General features: G+C 49.8%; 1 protein-coding gene across 1 annotated transcript; it reads left to right on the forward strand.

Moving 5' to 3' along the window:
- The first annotated feature begins 11,433 nt into the window (after positions 1 to 11,433).
- LOC135594117 (uncharacterized) lies at positions 11,434 to 12,237 on the forward strand. The gene has a single exon (XM_065084535.1). The coding sequence runs from the start codon at positions 11,434 to 11,436 to the stop codon at positions 12,235 to 12,237; it is 804 nt and encodes a 267-aa protein (XP_064940607.1).
- Positions 12,238 to 23,994: the final 11,757 nt, after the last annotated feature.

Genomic DNA, 23,994 nt, shown 5'->3' on the forward strand with positions numbered 1-23,994 from the left:
TAAAAATAAAAAATAAAACAAGAGTAGAGGAGAGATATTAGATGGAGAAGGTATATAAAAACTCAAAAGTCTATTCAGCCTAATATATTCTTCTCTCTCTCTAAGCACCTCTATTTGTTTCTTCTCTCTGCTTCAACTATTAGAACAGACCCTTATAAATAATAATAATAATAATAATAATAATAATAATAAACCCAAGCTGAATAATCCAAACACAATTGGGGAAAGATTTGACGGTCAACAACTATTAGAACAGACTTTATTATTCAATCGTCTTTTTAGGAATATGCTTTACATGAGTTGATTGAATTATTGGACAAAATTAGAACTAAAGATCTCGAGTCCCATTTCAATAACGTAGAATATATTTTGGTGATCAAAATATTATTTCTAGTATATAATTTCCATCTATTTGCAGAAAGTCATGTCAATTTTTCTATAGTTACAATCGACAGTGTTGAGTTTCAAATCTGAGTATAAAAGGTTAATTGGTAGATTTGCATTTATTGATTTTGAACTTCTCAAGAATCTTACTAACATACTTGTATAAGTCTCATAAAATTTCTGCATCTTTTTGCTTAATTTCATTGTCAAGATAATAAGCTCACAGCGCACAAATAGTCATTTTCATATCAGGATTGTTATTAGTATATATTAAATTATCTAATTATTAGCAATTATATGAGGGCAGATTTGAAGAAATGTGCTCCATTATGTTGCGCATAGAAATATCTCAAAATCTGCAAATTCATATCATAAACCACATCGTTATGACAGTGGAACGTTCCAGGGATCCATATCACTCTTCCCTAAGTTGACTTGAGGTTTTGAATTGGATCCATATCATATCACTCTTGCCTACGTTGTCACGAGGTTCTGAATTTTACATGAAAATAATGAGTTCAAATTCTACTAAAGCTAAGATGGACGATGAGTCCGATTAGCATGATCTTGAGGTATTGCTTCTCTACTAGAAGTACGATCTAGGCTATCCCAATGTGCGTCTTAGCCTCCTCAGGGTCCTTGCAGAAGGGTCAGCGTCGAGGGGATGTTCCCAACCCAATCTCTCCGATGGTAAAATTAGTTAGAAGGTGAAAGATAGTAGATGTAATTGCCCCTTTAGGCTTTGGAGCTGGTTTTTATACTTGAGCGATTGTGACCAACGATCGGTCCAAGAGTCCCTTATGTTATCCAAGAGCTCATTTATATTGAGGGCTTGTGAGCATGTTTCTTTAAGGGTGGCATAAGAAAAGGATAGCTACGAGAGCACCGTTTGTCAGGGTTGGAGTGCTATGGAGCACATCTATGATAAGTAGGGGATGGTCCCTTGTATTAGGCGTTCGGATAGGGGGATTGGGCCATGCCACCTGGGATTAATGCTCTTTATAGCCAGGCTTGTGAGCTTTCCCATAATCATGGTTGACAGGGCTAACAAGCTTCTTGCGAAAGGGGAAAAAGGGGGATGAGTCTTGTTGTCGGGGATTATTGCACCCTAAAGTCGGCTCGAGTAGTCCCATCGAAGATCAAGGTGGGCAAGGGCTAGAGGATCGTGTTCCTACCGATGATTGTAGGGGAGGGGTGTGGGTTCTTCTGTGCACGTCTAGTGCCTAAATGGCAAACGACAGTTGGGTGGGTCAATAGGGTGATGCTTATATTATTATTTTTCCTATCATTTGTCTCTCTAAAAAGCATGCTTTGGAACTCTAGAAAGATGATTCGAGGCACGCCATTCGACTATTTCCATTTAGTCATGGTCGAGTTTCATGGTTTTTTTCGTTTTGGGCGCACCTCGTTTAGCATGCCTAGATGATGAGTCGGGGGCTGTGTTTCATGATTTTTGCATTTCAAGCATGCCTCATTTGGCATGTCTAGATGATGAGCCAGGGGTGAGGTTTCATGACTAGCCCACATTGGAAATACTATGGCTAGTGATAGTGCGAGTCGAGTTTCCTGACCTATTCATCTAGGGCATGTGGCACCTTGTTTTTCCCATCGAGCTTCCACTGTAGTAGGTCTTGTTCCATCACAATGACTTCCAATATAATGGGCCTTTATTCATCAATCGAAGTGGGTTTAGGGCTCCACCGTTGTGGGTCTTGTTCTGCCATAGTGGCTTCCGTTGTAGCAAGCCTTCATTTGTTTGCCATAGTGGGTTTAGGGCTATACCATAGTAGGCTTTCATTCGTTCGCCATAGCGGGTTTAAGGCTTCACTATAGTGGGCTTCCACAATAGTGGGCCTTTGTTTGTCCACCATAGTAGGTCTTGTTCCATCGTAGCAGGCCTTCGTTTGTTCCCTATAGTAGTTTTTAGGCTTTTGTCAATGACTTTCATCATAGCAAGCCTTTGTTTGTTCACTATAATGGGTCTTGTTCTTATTAGGAAATATGGGGCAACATCATATACGCAATCAAAGAACAAAAATTAAACTCCTAGAATTTTTCGCAGAAAATAAGGTTTCATCGTCGTGCAAATATTGGTGTGTAAAAATCCGTAAAACTAAAAAACTACATGTACAAGAGAGATTGTATTATCTAGGGAGATTGTATATCCCTGAACTCTTATAGATCTATAAGAGGTCAACTGTCCTCATCTCTAGTAGTGATCCACATGATATGGGCTATGAAGATGCTCCTCAAATCACTACACAATCCTTCTTATAATGTGCACCATGCAATCAAGAAGAAACTACCTCTTCTTGTTGTCCACACTCCCAAATAGGGGCTATAGATTGAGGAGGAGAGGGAACGAGGAGAATAGGAGGTGGTAGCAAAAAAAAACCTAGCCCATGGCCCTTTGGTTCTCTAATATTTATAGAGGCCCCCTGTCAACTTAATCATAATGGATCCTGCCATATTGAGTACTAGATCTTTATCAAACTATCTATGCCTCTTAGATTAGTGGGTCTCTACCCAATAATCTCTTATTGGATCCAATAATTCAAGGGCTTATTGGATATCCAATAAGATAGGGGCTCTAACGGATATCTCGTATCCGAACCTCTACTCATCATAATACTTACTATATGTGTGTGACCCTCTAAGCCCAATATCAAGCTGGTTGTGAATCATACCTATCAGAACTCCTTTTGGCTCAATAAATTATTATATCTATAATAATTCATTTGACTCATCGATTGTGAACGTACTAGGCTACTACGTCGTAGTCCTCAAACGATACAGGGTAATCTAATTTATTGGACATATCTATCCTCAAAATCATGTATCTATAATCCCTCATTCATCTAATATTCCAGAGATTATATATTGGGCATGGTGCTGTCAAGCCCATACGGTTTTTACTCGAGTCTTGCTCTAATCGGATTCTCCCGGATAACTCTTTCTTTCTCAATCCGAATGACCCTAGATAGAGATTTGTTTGAGCAAGAATATATGAGATATTCCTCTCATGACATCGAGAGAGGATGATTCTCTATCGACACTCAAAGTCCTCATAAGGTTGGCTGCCACTCTTGATAATCGATTGTGTTAGATCTGAAACTTCCAAACCTATAAATCTAGTATCAAAGAGTGGAGTACTCATACAAGACATCCTTGGTATATTAAATCTAAGGACCAAATACACCATTAAGATGATAAAATCATTGTATGACAATAAGGCACCATCAACCATCTAATATTCCATGAGCAGATTAATCAATGAACTCATTCTCCAATGAGCCCATGCACTGTATCCCTAGTGTCCCCACATGAGTAACTATGCGACTAGCCGCCTTCATCATATAGATGGGTATATAGTATACCAATTTGTCTAATTATCTCGAATTCTATTTCGAGTAACCTATGATCAAGATTATTTAAGATATATTTTTAAAGACGAATCGGTCTCATTATCATGATCTCATCATGATCTGATTCCTATTGCATAGATCTATGGACATTATAATATATATATATATATAAAATAAATAATATAAAGTGATAAAATATTAAATAATATAATAAATAAAAAAAGTGCATATCATATTACATGTGTCATCACTCACGTGATTGACTTACCGGGCACCTATGACTAGCAATCTCCCACTTAACCTAAAGTCAATCACCTATGTGTTTGATTCCCATCAAACCCATATGATACTCAATGACAGTATGAAACAATAGCTTTATCAATGGATCTGTGATGCTATCTTTGAATGAAAATTTTTTCCACTACTACATCTCCTCGAGCCATGATCTCTATGATCAGGTGGAACCTCTTCAGAATGTGCTTAGACTTCTAATGAGACCTAGGTTCTTTCACTTGAGTAATCGTCTCATTATTGTCACAACATAAGGGAATCGACTCCTCGCTTGATCAATCAACTGCCCGACATGACTCCTAGATTTGTGATGAAATTCTTCTTCCAAACTCCCTCCTTTGTTGCCTCTACTGTAGCAATGTACTCCGTCATGTGGTTGAGTCAATAGTAGTATCCTGCATACCTTCTAATGCTCTAAGCTGAATAGTAGTATCCATCATGTGGTTGAGTCAATAGTCATGTGATTGAGTCAATAGTAGTATCCTGCATAACTTCTTCATCTTCAAGCAAACTGCTCCTTTATTCAAGGTGAACAAATACCCTGAATCAGACTTACTATCATCGACATCAAACTGAAAACTCGAGTCTGTATAACTCTTAATCTTGAGGCTACTACCTTCATATACCAGTAAAAGATCTTTAGTCATTCTCAAGTACTTAAGGATAAACTTTACTACCTTCTAATGCTCTAAGCTTGGATCCGCCTGATACCTACTTGCGACACTCAGAGCATACACTATATCAGGCCTAGTATATAGCATAACATACATGATAGACATTATCATCTTATTTCCTCTTGGACACACTTATATTCATGATATGTGAAGCAACGTCTAGCATAAATAAACCATTATGCATTGTTTCTCTTGTGATGATCTTATCATCTAATAATATTGAACAATCATTATTCTCAAAAACTAATTTATATCTACTAACTATCAAACATAAAATAGAAATAATATTTTTGATAATAGAAGTAACAAAACAGCATGCATCCAATGTAATAATAGCTTAACTAGGCATATGTAGGGTAACCTCGCTAACAGCCACTATAGTAATTTTTGCTCTATTGCCCATCTTGAGGTTTATCTCACCTTTTACCAATCTCCTAGGTCTTGCCAGAACCTATAATGAATTATAGATGTAATAAGAACTGCCGATATCTAATGCCCATGTGTTATCGTAAGGATTTGATAAATGAAGACTGGTCATGAATATACTTGAAGCTTCTCCAAGCTTCTGTTTTGCCCTCTCTACAAGGTACTTTTTGTAGTTCCTCTTCTAGTCCCAATCTTTACCATGGTGGAAGCATTAGCCTTTGTCCTTCACCGGGTCCTTCTTAGCAGTCTTTGCTTTACCTGGTCTACCCTTGCCCTTGCCCTTCTCAAAGGACTTTTCTGTTTTCCTTCTCTTTCTGGCCTCACTAGTATAGAGAACTGGCTTCTCTTTCTTGATAATGCTATCCATCTCCCTCTACATATTAAAGAGCTCAAGAAGAGTCATCTTAAGCTTATTCATATTAAAATTCATTATGAATCGAGAAAAGGAATCTGTTAGGGACTGACGCACAAGATATGCACAAAGGTTATCCTATAAGACTATTATTTGACCTATGAGTTTCTTTATCCACTCAATCATCTTTAGAACATCGTTCTAAACTGGTATCCCCTTATTCATCCTAGTGCAGAAGAGACTTTTAAATATCTCATATCACTGAGTCCTTCCTTGTTCCTCAAATAATTTGTGGACATGTAGGAGAATGGATCTGGCATATAGCTTTTTATGTTGTCTCTGTAACTCAGGAGTCATGGAGCTCAACATATTAAGCAAGAGTAGTCATCTATGTACTTTATGCAGTGAGCAATCTCACCATCGCTTGCCCCTTCCTTGATTGTAGGTATCACTATATCAGAGACATACGCGATTTTCTTTATCGTGAGAACAATTTTCAAGTTACGGAGCCAATCCATATAATTTAGACTACTGAAGTGGTTGACATCAAGTATGTCATGTAAGGAATTTAAAAGCGACATTTGCTGAAAATAAACATGTAGTAGAAATAAATAATATGCAAACTTTACAAAAAGTAAACAACTAAGATATGATTTTCTATCTTAATCTACTCCCACTATTTTCTCACGAAACACACAATTCCCTCTGATATATAAATTGGAGATCTCTAACGGATCTCTAGTGGGGATCAGGACCCAATCGGCATCTCAACGTAACCTTGAGAGACTCGATCAATCACGCTATGCCCAAAAAGGTAGACAACTCTTGTCAATCATAACTCCTTATAATTCTTATCATGTTCGGCCTCCAAACCACTAGTGGACCCAATCACTCACATCATAATCTATGTGTGTATCGGTATATCAACATGCCCTATAATCATCCATCTCGTCCTTGTCAGTTCTGTCAGCATCTCGGTGCATCTTCTTGTGTCGTGATCATCCGTTTCGGTCTCGTGGGTCATGCTATTGCCTCCATGCTCCCGCTACACTTCCTTATATAATTATAACTTAATCACAAGCATATAGACTCAATAATAAATGAGAAAAATTAGAGGCTCGCAAGCCTTAATAATAATAATAATAATAATAATAATAATAATAATAATAATAATAATAATAATAATAATAATAATAATAATAAAACTATTTAATTAATTATTTTACAGCCCTTTGGGGTACTCTACCCTAAGGAACCCCATGCCGCCAAGAAACCCTAGCCGCTAGGGTTACCCATACTGTCACGGACTTAGCTGGTTTTGCCTAAGTTGTGCGGCACCCTTGCATGTTCGTCCGTAAAGGTCTGCCTCCCCGAAGCCTCCCATGTCCCTTAGGACCCACAAAAGAGAGAACAAGTTAGAGAAAATGCCTTATTCAGGATCCACGAGCAAATATTTCCGAAAACACTTCATAGACAATGCAAATTACGAACAGACTTTACAAGCTCTGAATAATTGCATAACAAAGGGTAAAATGATCCACTATAGACCGAAAATCTCTCTCAAGTATCTACATGAAATAACCTTTATTTACAAGCCTAAAATGACCACCAAACCCAACTAAAATGGGACTATTAAGCCTTCGGCTGTCCCTCTATATGTTAGGCAAAGTATGAATATACCAAAAGACACAGACATACATAAGCATTACATCAAACATCCTATTTAGAAGTTTGTCCGTGATATTCTCCCCCACTTATTCCTTCGACGTCCTCGTCGAAGCCTTTGCCGACACTAAAACTCTTTGCCTTTGCTGAGTCTTTAATCTTCTACTCTAGCTGCAATGCACCTCCTAGCTCCCAACTGCTCTCTGCTGCTATTTTTGAGTAGTCAAACCTTTGATCCGCCATGCTGCTTTAACTCGCTAATGAATCTGACTCTAGTGTAGGGTTGGCTGAGTTGTGTTGATCTCTGTTGGTTCTTGCGGATCTTCCAGACGAAGGAAAAGACCATCCTTACTACGCTAGTCTCTCAAATGCCTCGTGCTGCTTGAATTGGGTGGATGCTTGTTGGAGCTTTAACGAGCATCGTCTCGTAAACTTATGAAGTTTTGGGTTTTCCTCCATAAAATTTGCCCATTGACTCTTCTTTCACTTAGTTGTCACTTCCAAGTAGATTTGCATCACTTCCGCTTTCGATTGGCATTTCGTTGGGAAATGAAGTAGACAATCTACTCTCAGTAGCACTGATCACCGTTGGTGAGGATTTGACAACTATTGTCTTCCATTATCTTCGAAGGGTCTTTGAACTTGTGTAAAGCTCTTCTGCTGGATAGATAAGAGAATTGGGATACTCGGTTTCGCCCATTCTCTTAAGGGTTGAGAAGGCAAAGGTTACTTGACTTTGCCCGCCTCCTCGAGGTTGTACTCCATGCATCGAGCTGGTTACTAACCTTCGCTTGCTCTTTACTCACACTTTTGAAGCACTTGAAGTGTTTGCACTCCTTGCGTTGAGTTAGCTACTGTGATTCACCTTCTCAATGCCATCGAACTTTTGAAATGCAAGAAATTTTCACCCCAACTTAGAGTAATTCTCTAATAGATTTGGTCACCTCTGGGATTGTACCGTCTTCTCCATCAACCCTGCCACCTACTACCCTGAGTAGCAAAGGTACAGCACCGCGTATTGCCTGCTTCGTTCCTTGGTCATGCACTCTTGCCTAACCCGAAGTCCTTCACTTTCGGCTATCTTGATGAGAAGCTTGTTGACACCAGTCTTACGAAGTTTCTTGGCCTCTGCCCTTCAGCCTTGTCTTGGTACTTGGAGTTTGCCTCTGCATGCTCCACCTCCTCAGCCCCTTTCATGACCAAGCGCTCTCCCTCCATGAGAGCAAGGGATCAATGACTTTTACAGAAGTCCAGCCTCTACGGTACCATAGCGCTGCCATGCCCATGGCACTACTATCCGTCGCCTCGCATTTGTATCCCTTTTCTTCACAATCAGTAGATATGCCTTTGTGGCACTCCTCCGAGTCCACCTCCAATCTAACTGATGCTTGATTTTGGGTAGCTAAGTCCCTCTGGACTCGTCGTCGCTTCCTCGCCCCTTTCGACCTCCTACTTCAACACCTCTGTGTTCTCCAAGCAGCTCCCTTTGGTCGATGGAAAGATAGACTGCAACTCTCATGCATGGCCTCTACCATCATGTTGTAGGGTTTGCAACGATTCTGTTCTCCTTAGCTTCCTTGGTAGCAACGTTTACTTACTCGACCTTGTCCTCTGACTTGTCGGGCACCCTTAAGCGAATATGAGCTCTGGAGCAGTCCAACTCTCCAACTGCTTCGATCATACCTCTGCATGATCAAGTCCCTCCTATGGGACTCACTGGTACTTGCATTCGAACTTTTCCCTTGGTAGCAACGTTTACTTACTCGACCTTGTCCTCTGACTTGTCGGGTACCCTTAAGCGAATATGAGCTCTGGAGCAGTCCAACTCTCTAGTTGCTTCGATCATACCTCTGCATGATCAAGTCCCTCCCATGTGACTCCCTGGTACTTGCATTCGAACTTTTTCCTTGGTGGAACACAGCCCCCATATGCTAATGACCAAGGCTTTCATCCGATGCAAAATTCGATGCACGCACGGAAGACTCGCCCCTGCGGTACCATGGCCTTTACTCCTTGAATCCATAGCCCTTCTTGCCGTCATGTTGTTCACCGAAGTGGAGCTTCCAGTAGCTCCCGATCATACCTCTGTATGATCTAGTCCCTCACGGGACTATGTCGTGTGTATCGCATTGCCGTGAACTGTTCTACTACGATCCGCTGCACCATGTCGCCTCCTGGTGACATCTCTATTGCATTCTGATCCTTGTGGGATAAACTCGAATTGTGAACCCTTCATGTGTGGCCTCTACCAATATATCACAAGGTCTCTTCCACCTTCGATTTTGTTCACTCCTTTAGCAATCGACCTTCATCCACCCACTCTTCGGTCACACTTAGATGAAGCACCGCTCTAGGACAGTCTATCACCTAGTAGCTCTCGAAGTCCCCCAACTTCGCTACAATTAGTGCACCATTGTCTGGATCCTAGGCCTTTGTCCCTACCAACACAATCTTCGCTGTGCACCGCTTCCTTCATGGCAACTTGAATGGCAACATTGTGGCATATTCTTCAATAGTAATCGCCTTTACGTCCTCTTGCCTCGTGCTAAGGCCTTCTGAACCCAACTTTACCTCCGCAAATTGAGTCGCCTTAGTTCCTCCATCGAATGCTCCTCTAAGATAGGGTGCATGTGCCCAGAAGCTCCCTTTGTCTTTGGCACCATGCATGATGAGTTCGCTCCATCAGAATAAATGACCCATGGAACAACATGATCCTACTCTTACCTTTGTAAGAGTTCATGTCCTTGACCTCTGTCCAAAGAAGGCACTATGCCTCCTGATAGGGGTAAAAATAAATAGGACATAACACACCGGATTTGACGTAGCACCGCCCAGCGTCGGCCACCCCTGGGCGGCACACTACCCCAGGGGGTGAGCATTAACGCCGACATAACGTGCACCCTCGCTCACCATACCCAGACGACCTCATCATCTGACCCCGCATGACCGGACGAGGCAGAGGAAGGCGTCGACCGAGGCTCGCCATACCTTGCAGCAACTCGGCCTTCCACGCAACGCCCACGACGACGACGGACGCTATCAGGTGCATGGCCCTGCCCCGGCAGGATAGCGCATTAGATAACATCGAACTCACCTATAAATACCCTTGGGCTCCAAACGAGCAAGGTAAGCGCAAAGAGCCACGATTTCACCCAAAAATTCCTCTCCTCATCACTGACTTGATCGTTGGAGGGGTCAGGCCGAATCGTCGACCCGACCTGTGCGCAGGTACTCGAGCGGAGCCGATCCGACCCGACGGCGCGAAGCATTCCAGGCAGATCCCCCGTAATCGACCGCCCCAAGACCCCGAGAGGAGCCTCGCTTGATCCTGGCCATTCGGACCCCTGAACCAATTGCATCGACCCCAAGGCGACGGCTAAAAAAGATACTTACCGTAACAGATTGGCGCTAGAAGGAGGGCCTCCGAATGTCAAGCGATCAGCGAACCCGCTTCGGCGAGCCCTTGGACGTCGGGCTCCCCACCCCGGGGGAACACCCCCCGCACGATGAAACTCGCGACGAGCGCCCCGCAGCGACGTCAAAACGTTATTGGCAATTGTTCAATGACCCAGGCCTGTCACCTCCCAACGGCGTACCCACTGGCCCGTCGCCAGTGTCCCCCGAGGCCTTCCACGACCTCGCTCATCAAGTCCGAGCCCTGACGAGCATGGTGCAGACCATCATCTCGATCGTCTCCCAGCGGACCCCTCCGCATACGACTCGGCCTTCGCAGCAGTAGGAAACCCTCGTCCAACCTCACGTACCCCTTCCCGAACGCCCTGGCACGCCTCGGAACCCGATAACTCGGCCCGGGAGCCGGGAGGCGGAAGACACGGCTGGCCGCCCCGAGCGCGGGGTTCCGTCTACCGACTCTACAAACGCCCTACAAGCTCAGCTGCGCCTCGTCAGTCAAAGACTCGACGAAGTACAACAGGAAGTCCGTAAGTCGAAAGGAGAGCTCGGGGTAGACGGACAGCAAGGATCCCCCTTCACCCCCGAGATCCAAGATCAGGCCATCCCGTCACACTTCCGCCTCCCCTCGCTGGACGCATATGACGGCGCCGCGGACCCAGCAGACCACGTGGCCGCTTTCGGCGCTCAGATGGCGCTATACGGGACTTCCGATGCCTTGATGTGCAGGGCATTCCCGACAACACTGCGGGGCTCGGCCCGCGCGTGATACAGTAGTCTGAAGGCCGGGACCATCGCCTCCTTCGACCAACTCGCTAAGGATTTCGAGCTTAACTTCTTGGCTTACGCCCGACTAAAGCCGTCCATGGCATTGCTCCTCGGGCTCAACCAGAAGGAGGACGAACCCCTCTCCCATTTTGTGAACCGCTTTACGTCACAAATCCGCGGACTGTCGGATGCTCACCCTTCTCTCTTGATGCAGGCATTCATGACAGGCCTCCGGCCCTCCAGGTTTTTTTGGTCGCTCGTGGAGCGGCCCCCCACTGCGATCCCAGAAATGCTCCAGCGGGCCGATCAATTCATCGCCGCGGAGACTTGGATGGCTGGGAAGCGGGAGGAACACAAAAAGGTCAAATCGGAGCCGCCCCGACAGCAACAACCCGCCGCCTCCCGGCGAAGGTTGGACAGACCCGACCCAAGGTCTCCTCTTCTCGCCTTGAATTCATCCCGAACTGAAATATTCCTACACGAGAAGGGGAAGGGGCTACTCAAGGAACCTCACCCGATGAGGAGCCCACGGGAGCTCACAGACCGTTCGAAGTATTGCCGATTCCATCGGCAGCATGGACACGACACCGAGCAGTGCCGCGAATTGAAGAGGCAAATCGAGGAGCTTATCCTCAGAGGTCACCTCGGCCAGTACCTTCGGCCGAACAAAGAGCAGTCGCCTCGCCCGGAGGGACCCGTCGAGCGACACATCGATGTGATAGCCAGGGGTCCCGCATCAGGGGGAGGCTCCACGTCGGGCAGAAAGGCGTATGCCCGAGCCGCTCCCGACGAAGCCTCGGGACACGAGCCCGAGCCCGAGATTACCTTCCCAACCAGAGCCGCCGAGCGACCCGACCACGATGACGCCCTGGTAATATCGGTCAGGGTAGCCAATGCATAGGTGAGAAGGATCATGGTCGACACGGGGAGCTCGGCCGATATAATTTACTTCGACGCCTTCCAGAAGTTGGGCTTGGCCAGGGAGAACCTGAGCCCGATGTGCTCAGCGCTCACCGGGTTCACGGGAGATTCAATATCACTCCTGGGGGCTATTACTCTACCCTTGACTCTGGGGACCCCACCGAGGTCGAAGACGGTGATGACCACTTTCCTGGTCGTCGACCTTCCCACTGCCTACAACGCCATACTCGGTCGACCGACCCTTAACAAGGCCAGAGCCGTCGTCTCAACCTACTACCAAACCATGAAGTTCCCAACTCGTGCTGGAGTTAGAGAAGTTACTGGAAGCCCCCGAGAGTCCAAGCGGTGCTACCTGACCGCCGTTTCTTTGCATAAGAGGGCCAGGACCGAACCACCACTGGAAGATCCGCGGGAAGCCAAAAAGACCGCTCCTCATCCCGAGCCGAGCGGGTCCACCATTGACATTCCTTTGCAAATTGCTCGGCCAGACCAAACAGTCAAGATCGGATCAGAACTGCCCGAGCGGGAACAGGAGCAGCTCGTTGGTCTCCTGCGGGAAAATGCCGACGTCTTTGCCTAGTCCCCGTCAGACATGACGGGCATCGACCCAGAGGTCGCAGAACATCACCTCAACATCCCACTTGACGCTCGCCCCGTGAAGCAAAAACCCAGGCGCCAGGCCCCTGACCGACAACGCGCCATACGAGAGGAGGTGGGCCGACTCTTAGCAGTAGGCTTCGTAGAAGAAGCCAAATATCCACAATGGCTGTCCAATGTAGTCCTCGTGAAAAAACACAATGGAAGCTGGAGGATGTGCGTTGACTACACCAGCCTCAACGATGCATGCCCTAAAGACTGCTACCCCCTCCCAAAAATCGACCAACTGGTCGACGCCACAGCCGGGCACACACGCCTCTCTTTTATGGACGCCTACTCGGGATACAACCAGATCAGGATGGCGCCCGAAGACAGAGAATATATGGCTTTCCTCACCGACCAAGGGGTATACTTCTACAAAGTCATGCCATTCGGGCTGAAAAATGCTGGGGCCACATACCAAAGAACAGTGAACAAGATGTTCGCCCATTAGATCAGGAGGAACATGGAAGTCTACGTGGACAATATGATTGTGAAAAGCCAAAGGGCCGGAACGCACCTTGCCGACTTGGCCGAGGCGTTCGCCACACTGCGCAAGTTCGGCATGCGACTCAACCCCACAAAATGCGCTTTCGGCGTCACCTCCGGCAAATTCCTTGGGTTCATCGTACACGAAAGAGGAATTGACGCCAATCTCGAGAAGGTGCAGGCGATAATCAACATGCAGTCCCCCCGGACGATTAAAGACCTGTAGCAACTTAACGGAAGGCTTGTTGCCCTGTCTCGCTTTCTCGCTCGATCGGGCGATCGCTGCCTCCCATTCTTCAAGGCGCTCAAAAACCCAAAGAACTTCCGATGGACATTAGAATGCGAGGAGGCTTTCAAGCAAGTAAAGCAACACCTGGCCAGCCTCCCCCGGCTCGCCTCTGTCTCCCCCGGCGAGAAGCTGGGTCTCTACTTGGCGGCCTCACCGCACGCAGTTAGCTCTGTCCTGATCAAGGAAAGCTCCGGCCAACAACTCCCGGTCTACTACGTCAGCCACGTCCTGGGTGGACCCGAGGAGCGTTACCCGCCGATAGAAAAACTCGCACTCGCCCTGGTGCTCTCGACTCGGAAGTTGCGCCCCTACTTCCAAGCATACACGGTGGAGGTCATCACCGACCAACCGCTTCGGCAGGTCTTAACCAAATTTGATGTTGCAGGACGGCTCCTCAAATGGGCGGTGGAGCTCGGTGAGCATGATATAAGATACATGCCCAGGACCGCCATCAAGGCCCAGGCGGTAGCCGACTTCATCGCGAAGTTAACTCAGGCGGAGGACAGAGGTCTCGAGCAAGCCCCCGAAGCTTGGACCCTACACGTGGACGGCTCGGCCAACTCAAGGGGTGCCGGCGCGGGACTGGTTCTCCTCACCCCTGACGGACGCTCGTTCGAGCGCTCCCTCCGCTTCGGGTTTAAAGCCACCAACAACGAGGCGGAGTACGAGGCACTCCTAGCAGGGCTAAGGCTGGCCCTCGAGATGCAGGTGGCCGCAATACGCGTCCACACGAGGCACTCGCAGCTCGTGGTCGAGTAGCTCAGCGGAGGATACGAAGCTCGGGACGCAACCATGGCGAAATACCTGGCACGGGTAAGGGACCTAACCGCCAAGTTCCCTTACTTCACGTTGTCTAATATTCCGAGGGAGGAGAACGAGCGAGCCAACGCGGTAGCTAAGCTGGCGTCAAAGCCGACCTCCGAAGCATGGCCAGAGGTTGAGGAGCTTCCTGCTCGCGACATTGAAGTGGCGGCTACGACCCCAGGTAGTGTGCCGACCACGTGGGTACAAGAGCTGCTGCGCTTCAAGCGGGATGGAACCCTTCCCCTCGACGAGGTCGCGGCTCGGCGCCTGCGCCGTACGCACGCGTGGTACACTGAGGAGAGCGGGCGGCTTTACAGACGATCCTTCACCTATCCTCTCCTGCGGTGCTTGGAGCCTGACGAAGCCCAGACGGTCCTGGCCGAAACCCACGAGGGGGTTTGCGGCGAACACATAGGCGGGCGGACCTTGGCACACAAGACACTCCGCCAAGGCTACTACTGGCCAACCATGTGCCGGGACGCGAAAGCTTATGTACAGCGGTGCGATTCGTGCCAGCAACACGCCCGCGCGCCCCGATAGCCCGCGGTCCCGCTCAGCCCCATCGATTGCGCGTGGCCGTTTACGTAGTGGGGCTTGGACCTGCTCGGACCCTTCCCACCGGCTTCGGGGCAGCGTAAGTACATAATCGTAGGAGTAGACTACTTCACGAAGTGGGTCGAGGCCGAGCCGCTGGCGACAATCATGGAATATCAGGTGGAAAAGTTCGTGTGGAAAAACCTAGTGACTCGGTTCGGGTTGCCCAAGGCCATTATTACGGACAACGAATCTCAGTTCGCCGGCAGAAGATTCCGGGAGTTCTGTGCCGGTCACGACATCCAACTAAGGTTCAGTTCGATGGCCCACCCTCAGACGAACGAGCTGGCGGAGGTAACCAACCGATCCATCTTGGACAGACTCAAAAGAAGAGTGTCTGCAGCCCGATCGGCCTGGACGGACGAGCTCCCCAGCGTACTATGGTCACTGCGCACCACTCCCAAGGCCGCGACCGGAGAGTCCCCGTACAGCTTGACGTTCGGGACCGAAGCTGTCTTGCCGCCCGAGATGGCTGTCGCCACCCTTCGGACAAGGAGCTATGACGAGGAAATCTCGAACGAGGGACTTCGTGCCAGCCTCGACGTGCTCGAGGAGCGACGCGCCGACGCACACCTAAAAGCCCTCTCCTACCAGAGAGCCGTCACGAGGGTCTACAATAGAAAGGTATGACCCCGACCGATCAAGTTAGGCGATCTAGTCCTGCGAAAGGCGGTGGTCAGTGACCCGACTCGAGCGAGGGGCAAGCTAGCCCCCAAGTGGGAGGGACCTTATCGGGTCACCGAAATGGTCCGACCTGGTACTTACCGGCTCACGACAATGAACGGCTCTCCCTTACAGAGAACCTGGAATGTCTGGAACCTTAAGAAGTTTTTTGTTTAAGTAAACAAACCTTTCTCGGAGGAAGTGTTTCGCCCGGAAGAGAAGAAGGCAGTGGTCGAGAGAAGAAAAAAGTTTTCTTTTGCATAGAGAGCAAGCCCCCCTACGAGACTCGACTTGCAAAAAATCATTATTGCGTCTGAAACAAAGAAGCCTTTTTTCGTTTAAAAAAGAGAGAACTTTTTTCGAAGGGAGGAACCTTTTCGCTTAGGAAAAGAAGGAGACAAAAACGAAAGGAGTCTTTCCTTTTATTGAAGAAAACAAGTCAACTTACAGGACCCGACTTACAAAAACAGACCGGCAAAAACAAAGTACAAAGACCCCCTCTTCTCACTAAGAGGCTCAGGGCTCCTCCAAGCGATCGTCGAAAGGGACCTCCTCGGGCATGTCCACCCCCTGGTCCTTGGGGTGAGGAGCGGGATTCTCCTCCACCTCGAGACCAGGGTGGCGAGCGCGGAAGCGGGACGTGGCGACTCGGTATCCATATTCGAAGGATACCCATCCCGTCTGTGTCAGCCCGAGCTCGAACCCCTCCGACCTCTTGTATGCCTCAAGGAGCTCCTTGTCTTTTGCGGGCCGAAGTCGGGCCTCCTCCGCCAACGCCTTCGAGGTCGTCCTGGCTTCAGCCTTCGCCTCCTCTAGCTTTTGGCTGAGGGTGCTCGCCTCCGCCTTCACCAGTCGAAGCTCAGTCCGCCCCACCCTTATCGCCTTTTGGAGCCCCTCGTTCGCCTTCTGGGAGGCCTCGAGCTCCGACCGAAGGTGCACCACCTCCGCTTCAAGATTTGCCGCCCGCTGCTCGGCAGCCGCCACGGCCTCCGGACCAGCTCCGACCCGGACCTCCTCGACCTGGCGATGGAGCTCAGCGTTGCGATTGACAAGGCCCCCAATGACGCGGCCGGCGTCATGCACCCTGTCCATCAGGGCCATCGCATAATGAAGCACCTGCGATGGGAAAAAATGGGTTAAAAAGGGGGGCGGCATCAGGCAAACAAGACTAGCCAAAACAAAAGGAGAAGTACTTACCCAAATCATGGATTGGGCGGACTTGTTAAGCAACGCCTCCGAGGGCAGCATGTATAAATCCCGAGCCATGTCAGGATGAAGCGCGCCTCGGAGGAACGTCGCGGTGGGGTCCCCTCCGGCCCACACCCTGTCCCCTCGGGACAAACCGCCCCAGCGGGCTACTATGGGGTCGCTGGGTCTCCCGGGCGGAGCCTCCCCCACCAGTCGAGTCAGGAATGGCTCCCCGTCCCCGGCTGGTAGCCGACACAAATCACGTACGGAGGTCGGCCGCGGATCCTTCCCAGCCGCACGCCGGCTAGGGTCAGGCTCACCCCGACGGGGGCCTTCCTCAGCCCCCTTTGAAGGCGCCGCCTTCACCTTCTTCCGAGGGCGCCTGGCCTCGACCTCCAGAGGTGCGTCCTTCCTGCCGAGCTGCAAGTCGGTCGGCAATTCCGGAAGAGAAGCCTGCGAGTCGGCCGGGGGCGCTGAAGGAGGGGCTCGCGGCGCGTCGCTTTCGAGGACGGACCGGAGGTTCACCATTTCTGCGAAGGATGAGAAAAGTGTCAGCAGCTAGGAAGAACCACACGAATACCTGAACCGAACGACAACTTGTTAGGATCGAGAGCACTAAGAGGGGGGGGTGAATTAGTGCAGCGAAAATCTTTCTGCGATTAAAACCGAAAGCTGCGTACTTTTGATAAAAATGATTTCGATGTAAAAGCCGATTTTAAGATTAGGCACAGTTTACGTTTAAATGCTGTTTACGTCTAAACACAGTTTGCGTCTAAGCGCAGTTTACGCAGTTTACGTCTAAGCGCAGTTTACGTCTAAATGCAGTTTGCGTCTAAATGCATATTGCGTCTAAATGCAGATTGCGTCTAAGTTCAGATTGCGTCTAAGCGCAGTTTGCGACTAGGCGCAGTTTTACGTCTAAACGCAAATTGCGTCTAAGTTCAGATTGCGTCTAAGCGCAGTTTGCGACTAAGCGCAGTTTGCGACTAAGCGCAATTTTACGTCTAAACGCAGATTGCATCTAAACGTAGTTCTACGTCTGAAAGTAGTTTACGTCTAAAACACAGTTTTACGTCTAAACACAGTTTGTGCAGTTTACGTCAAAAACACAGTTTTACGTTTAAACACAGTTTGTGCAGTTTACGTCTAAACGCAGTTTTTACGTCTAGACGCAGTTTACGCTTAAACGTAGATTTACGTCTAAACGCAGTTTCAAAGGGATCTGAACTTGGAAACTTGTTCGTAAAAGCGCAGAAGACAATTTTGCAGAATCAAAATGTAAACGTAAACTGTAATGTAAATATCGTACGAAAACACCGATTTACGTCTGAATGTGGATTCGGAAAGATCAGCGCTTAGAAACTTGTTTGTAAAGGCGCAGGGAGCAGAAGCAATGTAGGAGGTTTGCAGTAATGATAAAGTGCTCAAAATAAACGCAAACCAGAGATTTAGAGTGGTTCGGTCAGTCTTGACCTACTCCACTTTTGGCTTCCTCCACCGACGAGGTTACCGACGTCAACTAGGGGCCTTCCTTCAATAGGCGAAGGCCAACTGCCCTTTTACAGTTTCTCTCCTTTTGACAGGCTCAGGAGACAACCTTCACAGATCCTTTCTCTCCTCTCTTTACAACTCAGAATTTGAAGAACAGAAAGAGGAGAACTTTAGGACTTTACACAAATTTGAGCTCTTAGAATCACTGAAAAGATCAGAAATTCGGTGTGGATCTGTATCTTTTCAGTGCTGAATGGGTGGGGTATTTATAGGCCCCAACCCAATTCAAATTTGGAGCTCAAAACGATCAAATCCCGGAATTCCGGGATCAGGCGGTTGCACCTCCTGACTGGAGAGGTTGCACCGCCTGGCAGAGCTCGAAGACTGAGCCCAGGCGGTTGCACCTCTCTGACAGGGAGGTTCCACCGCCTGAGTCTGGCTTGGAGACTGAGCCCCAGGCGGTGCCACCTCTTGACTGAGGCGGTTGCACCTCTCTGCTAGAGCTCGAAGACCGAGCTCAAGCGGTGCCACCTCTCTGTCAGGGAGGTTGCACCGCTCAGTCTAGCTCGAAGACTGAGCTCAGGCGGTGCCACCTCTTGGCTGGAGCGGTTGCACCGCCCACTCTCACTGAAAGACTCAGCCCAGGCGGTGCCACCTCCTGGCCTAGGCGGTTGCACCTCCTGGTGCAATCAGGGTCCGAATGGTTAGCTCCATTCGGCCCAATTTCGATTTTTCAGGGGCCCAATTGCCCCAAGATTAAGCTAATGGGATCACCTCCCATTTTCTAGCTTAACCAATGTGCTAACTATGATTAAATCTAAGACAATTCCTGCAACTTTGCTTCGGTGCGTCAATCGCTTCTTCCGGCGAGTTTCCGGCGAACTTCCGTCGATCATCCGATGAACCCTCGGTGATGCTCCTGCGGACTTCCGGCAAACTCCTGGACTTTGTGACGATCCACTTGGCGAGTTCCGACGAGCTTCGCTTGGCAAGCTTCTGGACTTCTCGGATCTGTTCCCGCAGAACCTCCGACGACCGTCCGAACTTCCGTCGAACTCTCGAACTCCCAACGTGATCATGAACTTGACTCCGGCGCAACTCCTGCTGCTTGTCTAACTTTCATCATAGTTAATCCTGCACACTTATCTCAACACATAGATTAGACAACAAATGACAATTGACTTCATCATCAAAATCCGAGATTCAACACAACTAACGTACCCAAAGGCATCGGGCTGAGGCCTGCCTCGACCAGCCACTCCTCGGTCATGTTCCGGAGGGCCTGAGACATGGGGAGAATCTCCCTGAGCCTCCCCAGGTCGAGGCGCTCTGCTTCGCCCAAACATGGGGTGGTGTTGTCGATCGTCCTTGCGGACCAACGAACTCCGAAACCCCAGTCCTACGCACGGCTGACGTAAAAGAACCTCCCCTTCCACCCTTTATTATTAGAAGGGGCCCCCCCAACTCGGAAGCCCTTCTGGGCAGACAGAAAATAACCCCTCGAACCCTTGGTGAGGCGATAACAGGAGCGAAAAAGATGGAGGGTGGGGGCGATATTGGCATAGTGGCATTCCCCCAAGAACACCACCAAGTAACGCCAGGAGTTCGGCGCCACTTGGGATGGCGAAATCCGCCAGAAGGACAAGCAGGACATAATAAGGGGATGCAGGGGGAGGCGCAGACCCACCTCCAAGGCGTCTAGGGTTAGGGCGAAGCCCTTCGGGATCGGGTCATACGCCCGCTATCCCGGCTCAGGCGCACCAAGAACGTAGTCCCCCGGGATGCCATAGCGCTCCCGGAGTCCGACCAGCGACGACGCACTCACAGAGGAGTCCTGATCATGCGGCCACATCAAGGCCTCAAGGGCCCGTGCAACCTCCCCATCAGAGGACTCAACAAGGGGCGGGAGAGGACTTCCCTCCCTAACTCCAGAGGAATGGATAGAAGAGGAGGAGGGAGAGGACACCATCCTAACTGACCTTAACTGGGGAGGGTGCTACGGGAGGAAAAAGCGACGCTGGAGGCGAGGAGGGCGACTGGAAGAAAGACGGCGAGACCGGAAGAAGGTATTCGGTAATAAAAGACGGAGGTGAAGCCAGGCGCCCGCTATTTAAAGGGGACGTCCCGTCGGAACCAGCGCCCCTTCGCCTCCCGAGAAGTGGGCGGCGGCCCACTCGCATGCGCACGTAACCGTTGCGTCGCATCGGAAAATGCCCAAAAGTGCTCCGCCTTAATGAAGGCCTGACGTGGCAACCCCGTCGAAACAACAGCGTCCAGACGCCTCGAGACCGGCACCCCAAGACGTGCGGCGGAAGCAATCAACTCCCCCTAGGAGAGAAATTAAACGCGCAGCTCATCGACCCCCACCGCCGTTGAACTCGGCTGCACGCCTCCCGAGACCACACCTGCGCGGTAACCCGCCTGCGTCATGCTCCTCGACCCTCGGCTGCACGCCTCCCGAGACCACACCTGCGCGGTAACCCGTCTGCGTCATGCTCCTCGGCCCTCGATTGCATGCCTCCCGAGACCACGCCTGCGCGGTAACCCGCCTACGTCGTGCTCCTCGGCCCTCGACTGCACGCCTCCCGAGACCGCGCTTGCGCGGTAACTCGCCTGCGTCGTGCTCCTCGGCCCTCGGTTGCACGCCTCCCGAGACCACGCCTGCGTGGTAACCCGCCTGCGTCGTGCTCCTCGGCCCTCGACTGCACGACCCCCGAGACCACACCTGCGCGGTAACCCGCCTGCGTCGTGCTCCTCGGCCCTCGGCTGCACGCCTCCCGAGACCACGCCTGCGCGGTAACCCACCTGCGTCGTGCTCCTCAAACCTCGGTTGCACGCCTCCCGAGACCACGCCTGCGCGGTAACCCGCCTGCGTCGTGCTCCTCGGCCCTCGGCTGCACGCCTCACGAGACCACACCTCCGCGGTAACCCGCTTGCGTTGTGCTCCTCGGCCCTCGACTGCACGCCTCCCGAGACCACACCTACGCGGTAACCCATCTGCGTCGTGCTCCTCGGCCCTCGGCTGCACGCCTCCCGAGACCACCCTTGCGCGGTAACCCGTCTGCGTCGTGCTCCTCGGCCCTCGGCTGCACGCCTCCCGAGACCACGCCTGCGCGGTAACCCGCCTGCGTCGTGCTCCTTGGCCCTTTTCGGCTCTGTGTTCGCCGAGTTCGACTCCGCCCGACCGGCCCATCGACGACATACCCCTCGAGCCCGCGTGGCCAATTCACCAGAAGACAGTAGCCATGCATCGGACCCCCTACATGCAAGAACCGACACATAGCTCCTTTCGGGGGGGGAATATGATAGGGGTAAAAATAAATAGGACATGACACACCGGATTTGACGTAGCACCGCCCAGCGTCAGCCACCCCTGGGTGGCACAATACCCCAGGGGGCGAGCATTAACGCCAACGTAACGTGTACCCTCGCTCACCATACCCAGACGACCTCATCATCTGACCCCGCACGACCGGACGAGGCAGAGGAAGGCGTCGACCGAGGCTCGCCATACCCTGCGGCAGCTCGGCCTTCCACGCAACGCCCACGACGACGACGGACGCTATCAGGTGCACGGCCCTGCCCCGGCAAGATAGCGCATCAGATAACATCGAACTCACCTATAAATACCCTTGGGCTCCAAACGAGCAAGGTAAGCGCAAAAAGCCACGATTTCACCCAAAAATTCCTCTCCTCATCACTGACTTGATCGTTGGAGGGGTCAGGCCGAATCGTCGACCCGACCTGTGCGCAGGTACTCGAGCGGAGCCGATCCGACCCGACGGCGCGAAGCATTCCAGGCAGATCCCCCGTAATCGACTGCCCCAAGACCCCGAGAGGAGCCTTGCCTGATCCTGGCCGTTCGGACCCTTGAACCAGCCGCATCGACCCCAAGGCGACGGCTAAAAAAGTTACTTACCGTAACACCTCCGCTCCATGTTCTATCTTCTATGCTGGCTCCCTTCATGTGGCTTGGGTACTTCGCCAAGTTACACCCAAGTTGCTCCGCTCCTCATTTTTGCATTGAGTTGATGGTGGCCCTCGCGCCCACCATTCCACGGGTCAGCCATCTCTTGAGTCCGATCTCCATATCAACTCCAAATGTACCTTCATTTGTGTTGCTTTGGGTCGCTCCCCCACTTGATCTCGCAATGCATCTACCAATGCATTCTCTCGAGCGAGATCATGTGACGACTCATCGCCGCTTGCTCAGTCTATTGAGCTTCGTGGAGTTGTTATTTGTTGAGGTACTCCTCCTCAACTTGTGAGGTCCGTCCCACATGATTCTCCCTCTGGAGGGCTGGGACTTATCCCTCCTAGATAACTGTCCCGTTGGAGCAACATCTCTCTTCATTTTGGAGACCACCATTCCCTTGAACTACTCCGATCTGCTGAACAAACTGTGCATTGTTCTGCCTCCTGCAAACACAATTGCTAGATTGCGACTCCACGTCAATACAGCCCCTACTGCACCACTCAAGGCCTAGCAACATGCTGAACTCGTTACACACTTCAGCCTCCTATGGACGTATCCTTCACATGCCGAAGAGAAAGTTTCAATGCTCCATGGTACCGAGTTTCAGTCGCCTTGGGATGGCCGCGAACATTCCATCGTTCGCATACAAGCCCATGCATGAGTACCGAATTCTTTGAGTTTGCAATTCCCCTCACCTCTGTGAGCTTTGCACAACTCTTTCGATCGCTGAGCAACTCATTCTACCTTGGATGGTCTCATCCTTTACCAAGCGCCTCGCTTGCCTTGAGCACCATCAAGTGTAGTTGTCAACATTGAGCCGTAGCTCAAACTCAGCCATCCCAACCTTTGTGCACTTCACATTCTTCCAAGCTTGTTTGTTCTCATGGTGCCTCTTGCATGAAGGGTTGGCCATTTCTCTGAATGCCAATCTTAGATGCCCGCTCCTCCGAGCGACTCTTTTCCCTACATCTCTATGCCCATTTTCCCCCCAAACGGTTGGGCATGTGCTGACTGCCCTCAACGCAGCCCCACTAGGTCCCACACATTTGCATGCTAAGTATTTTTATGAGTGTTTGTCCCGCTTTGATACCATATGTCATGGACTTAGCTGGTTTTGCCTAAGTCGTGCGGCACCCTTGCATGTCCATCCACAAAGGTCAGCCTCCCTGAAGCCTCCCATGTCCCTTAGGACCCACAAAAAAGAGAACAAGTTAGAGAAAATGCCTCATTCGGGATCCACAAGTAAACATTTCCGAAAATATTTTATAGATAATGTAAATTACAAACAAAATTTACAAGCTCTGAACAGTTGCACAACAAAGGGTAAAATGGTCCGTTAAAGATCGAAAATCTCTCTCAAGTGTCAACATGACACAACCTTTATTTATAAGCCTAAAACGACCATCAAACCCAACTAAAATGGGACTATTAAGCCTTCGGCTATCCCTCTACATGTTAGTCAATGTATGAATATACCAAAAGACACGTACATACATAAGCATTACATCAAACATCATGTTTAGAAGTTTGTCCGTGACAATACGACCAGGAAACCCTGGTCGAAGGACTACCTTATGAGGCTAGGAGGTTAGGAAACCCTAGCTACA

Source organism: Musa acuminata, chromosome BXJ1-9 (genome assembly GCF_036884655.1).
Source record: "Musa acuminata AAA Group cultivar baxijiao chromosome BXJ1-9, Cavendish_Baxijiao_AAA, whole genome shotgun sequence".
In the NCBI taxonomy this organism is placed as follows: domain Eukaryota; kingdom Viridiplantae; phylum Streptophyta; class Magnoliopsida; order Zingiberales; family Musaceae; genus Musa; species Musa acuminata.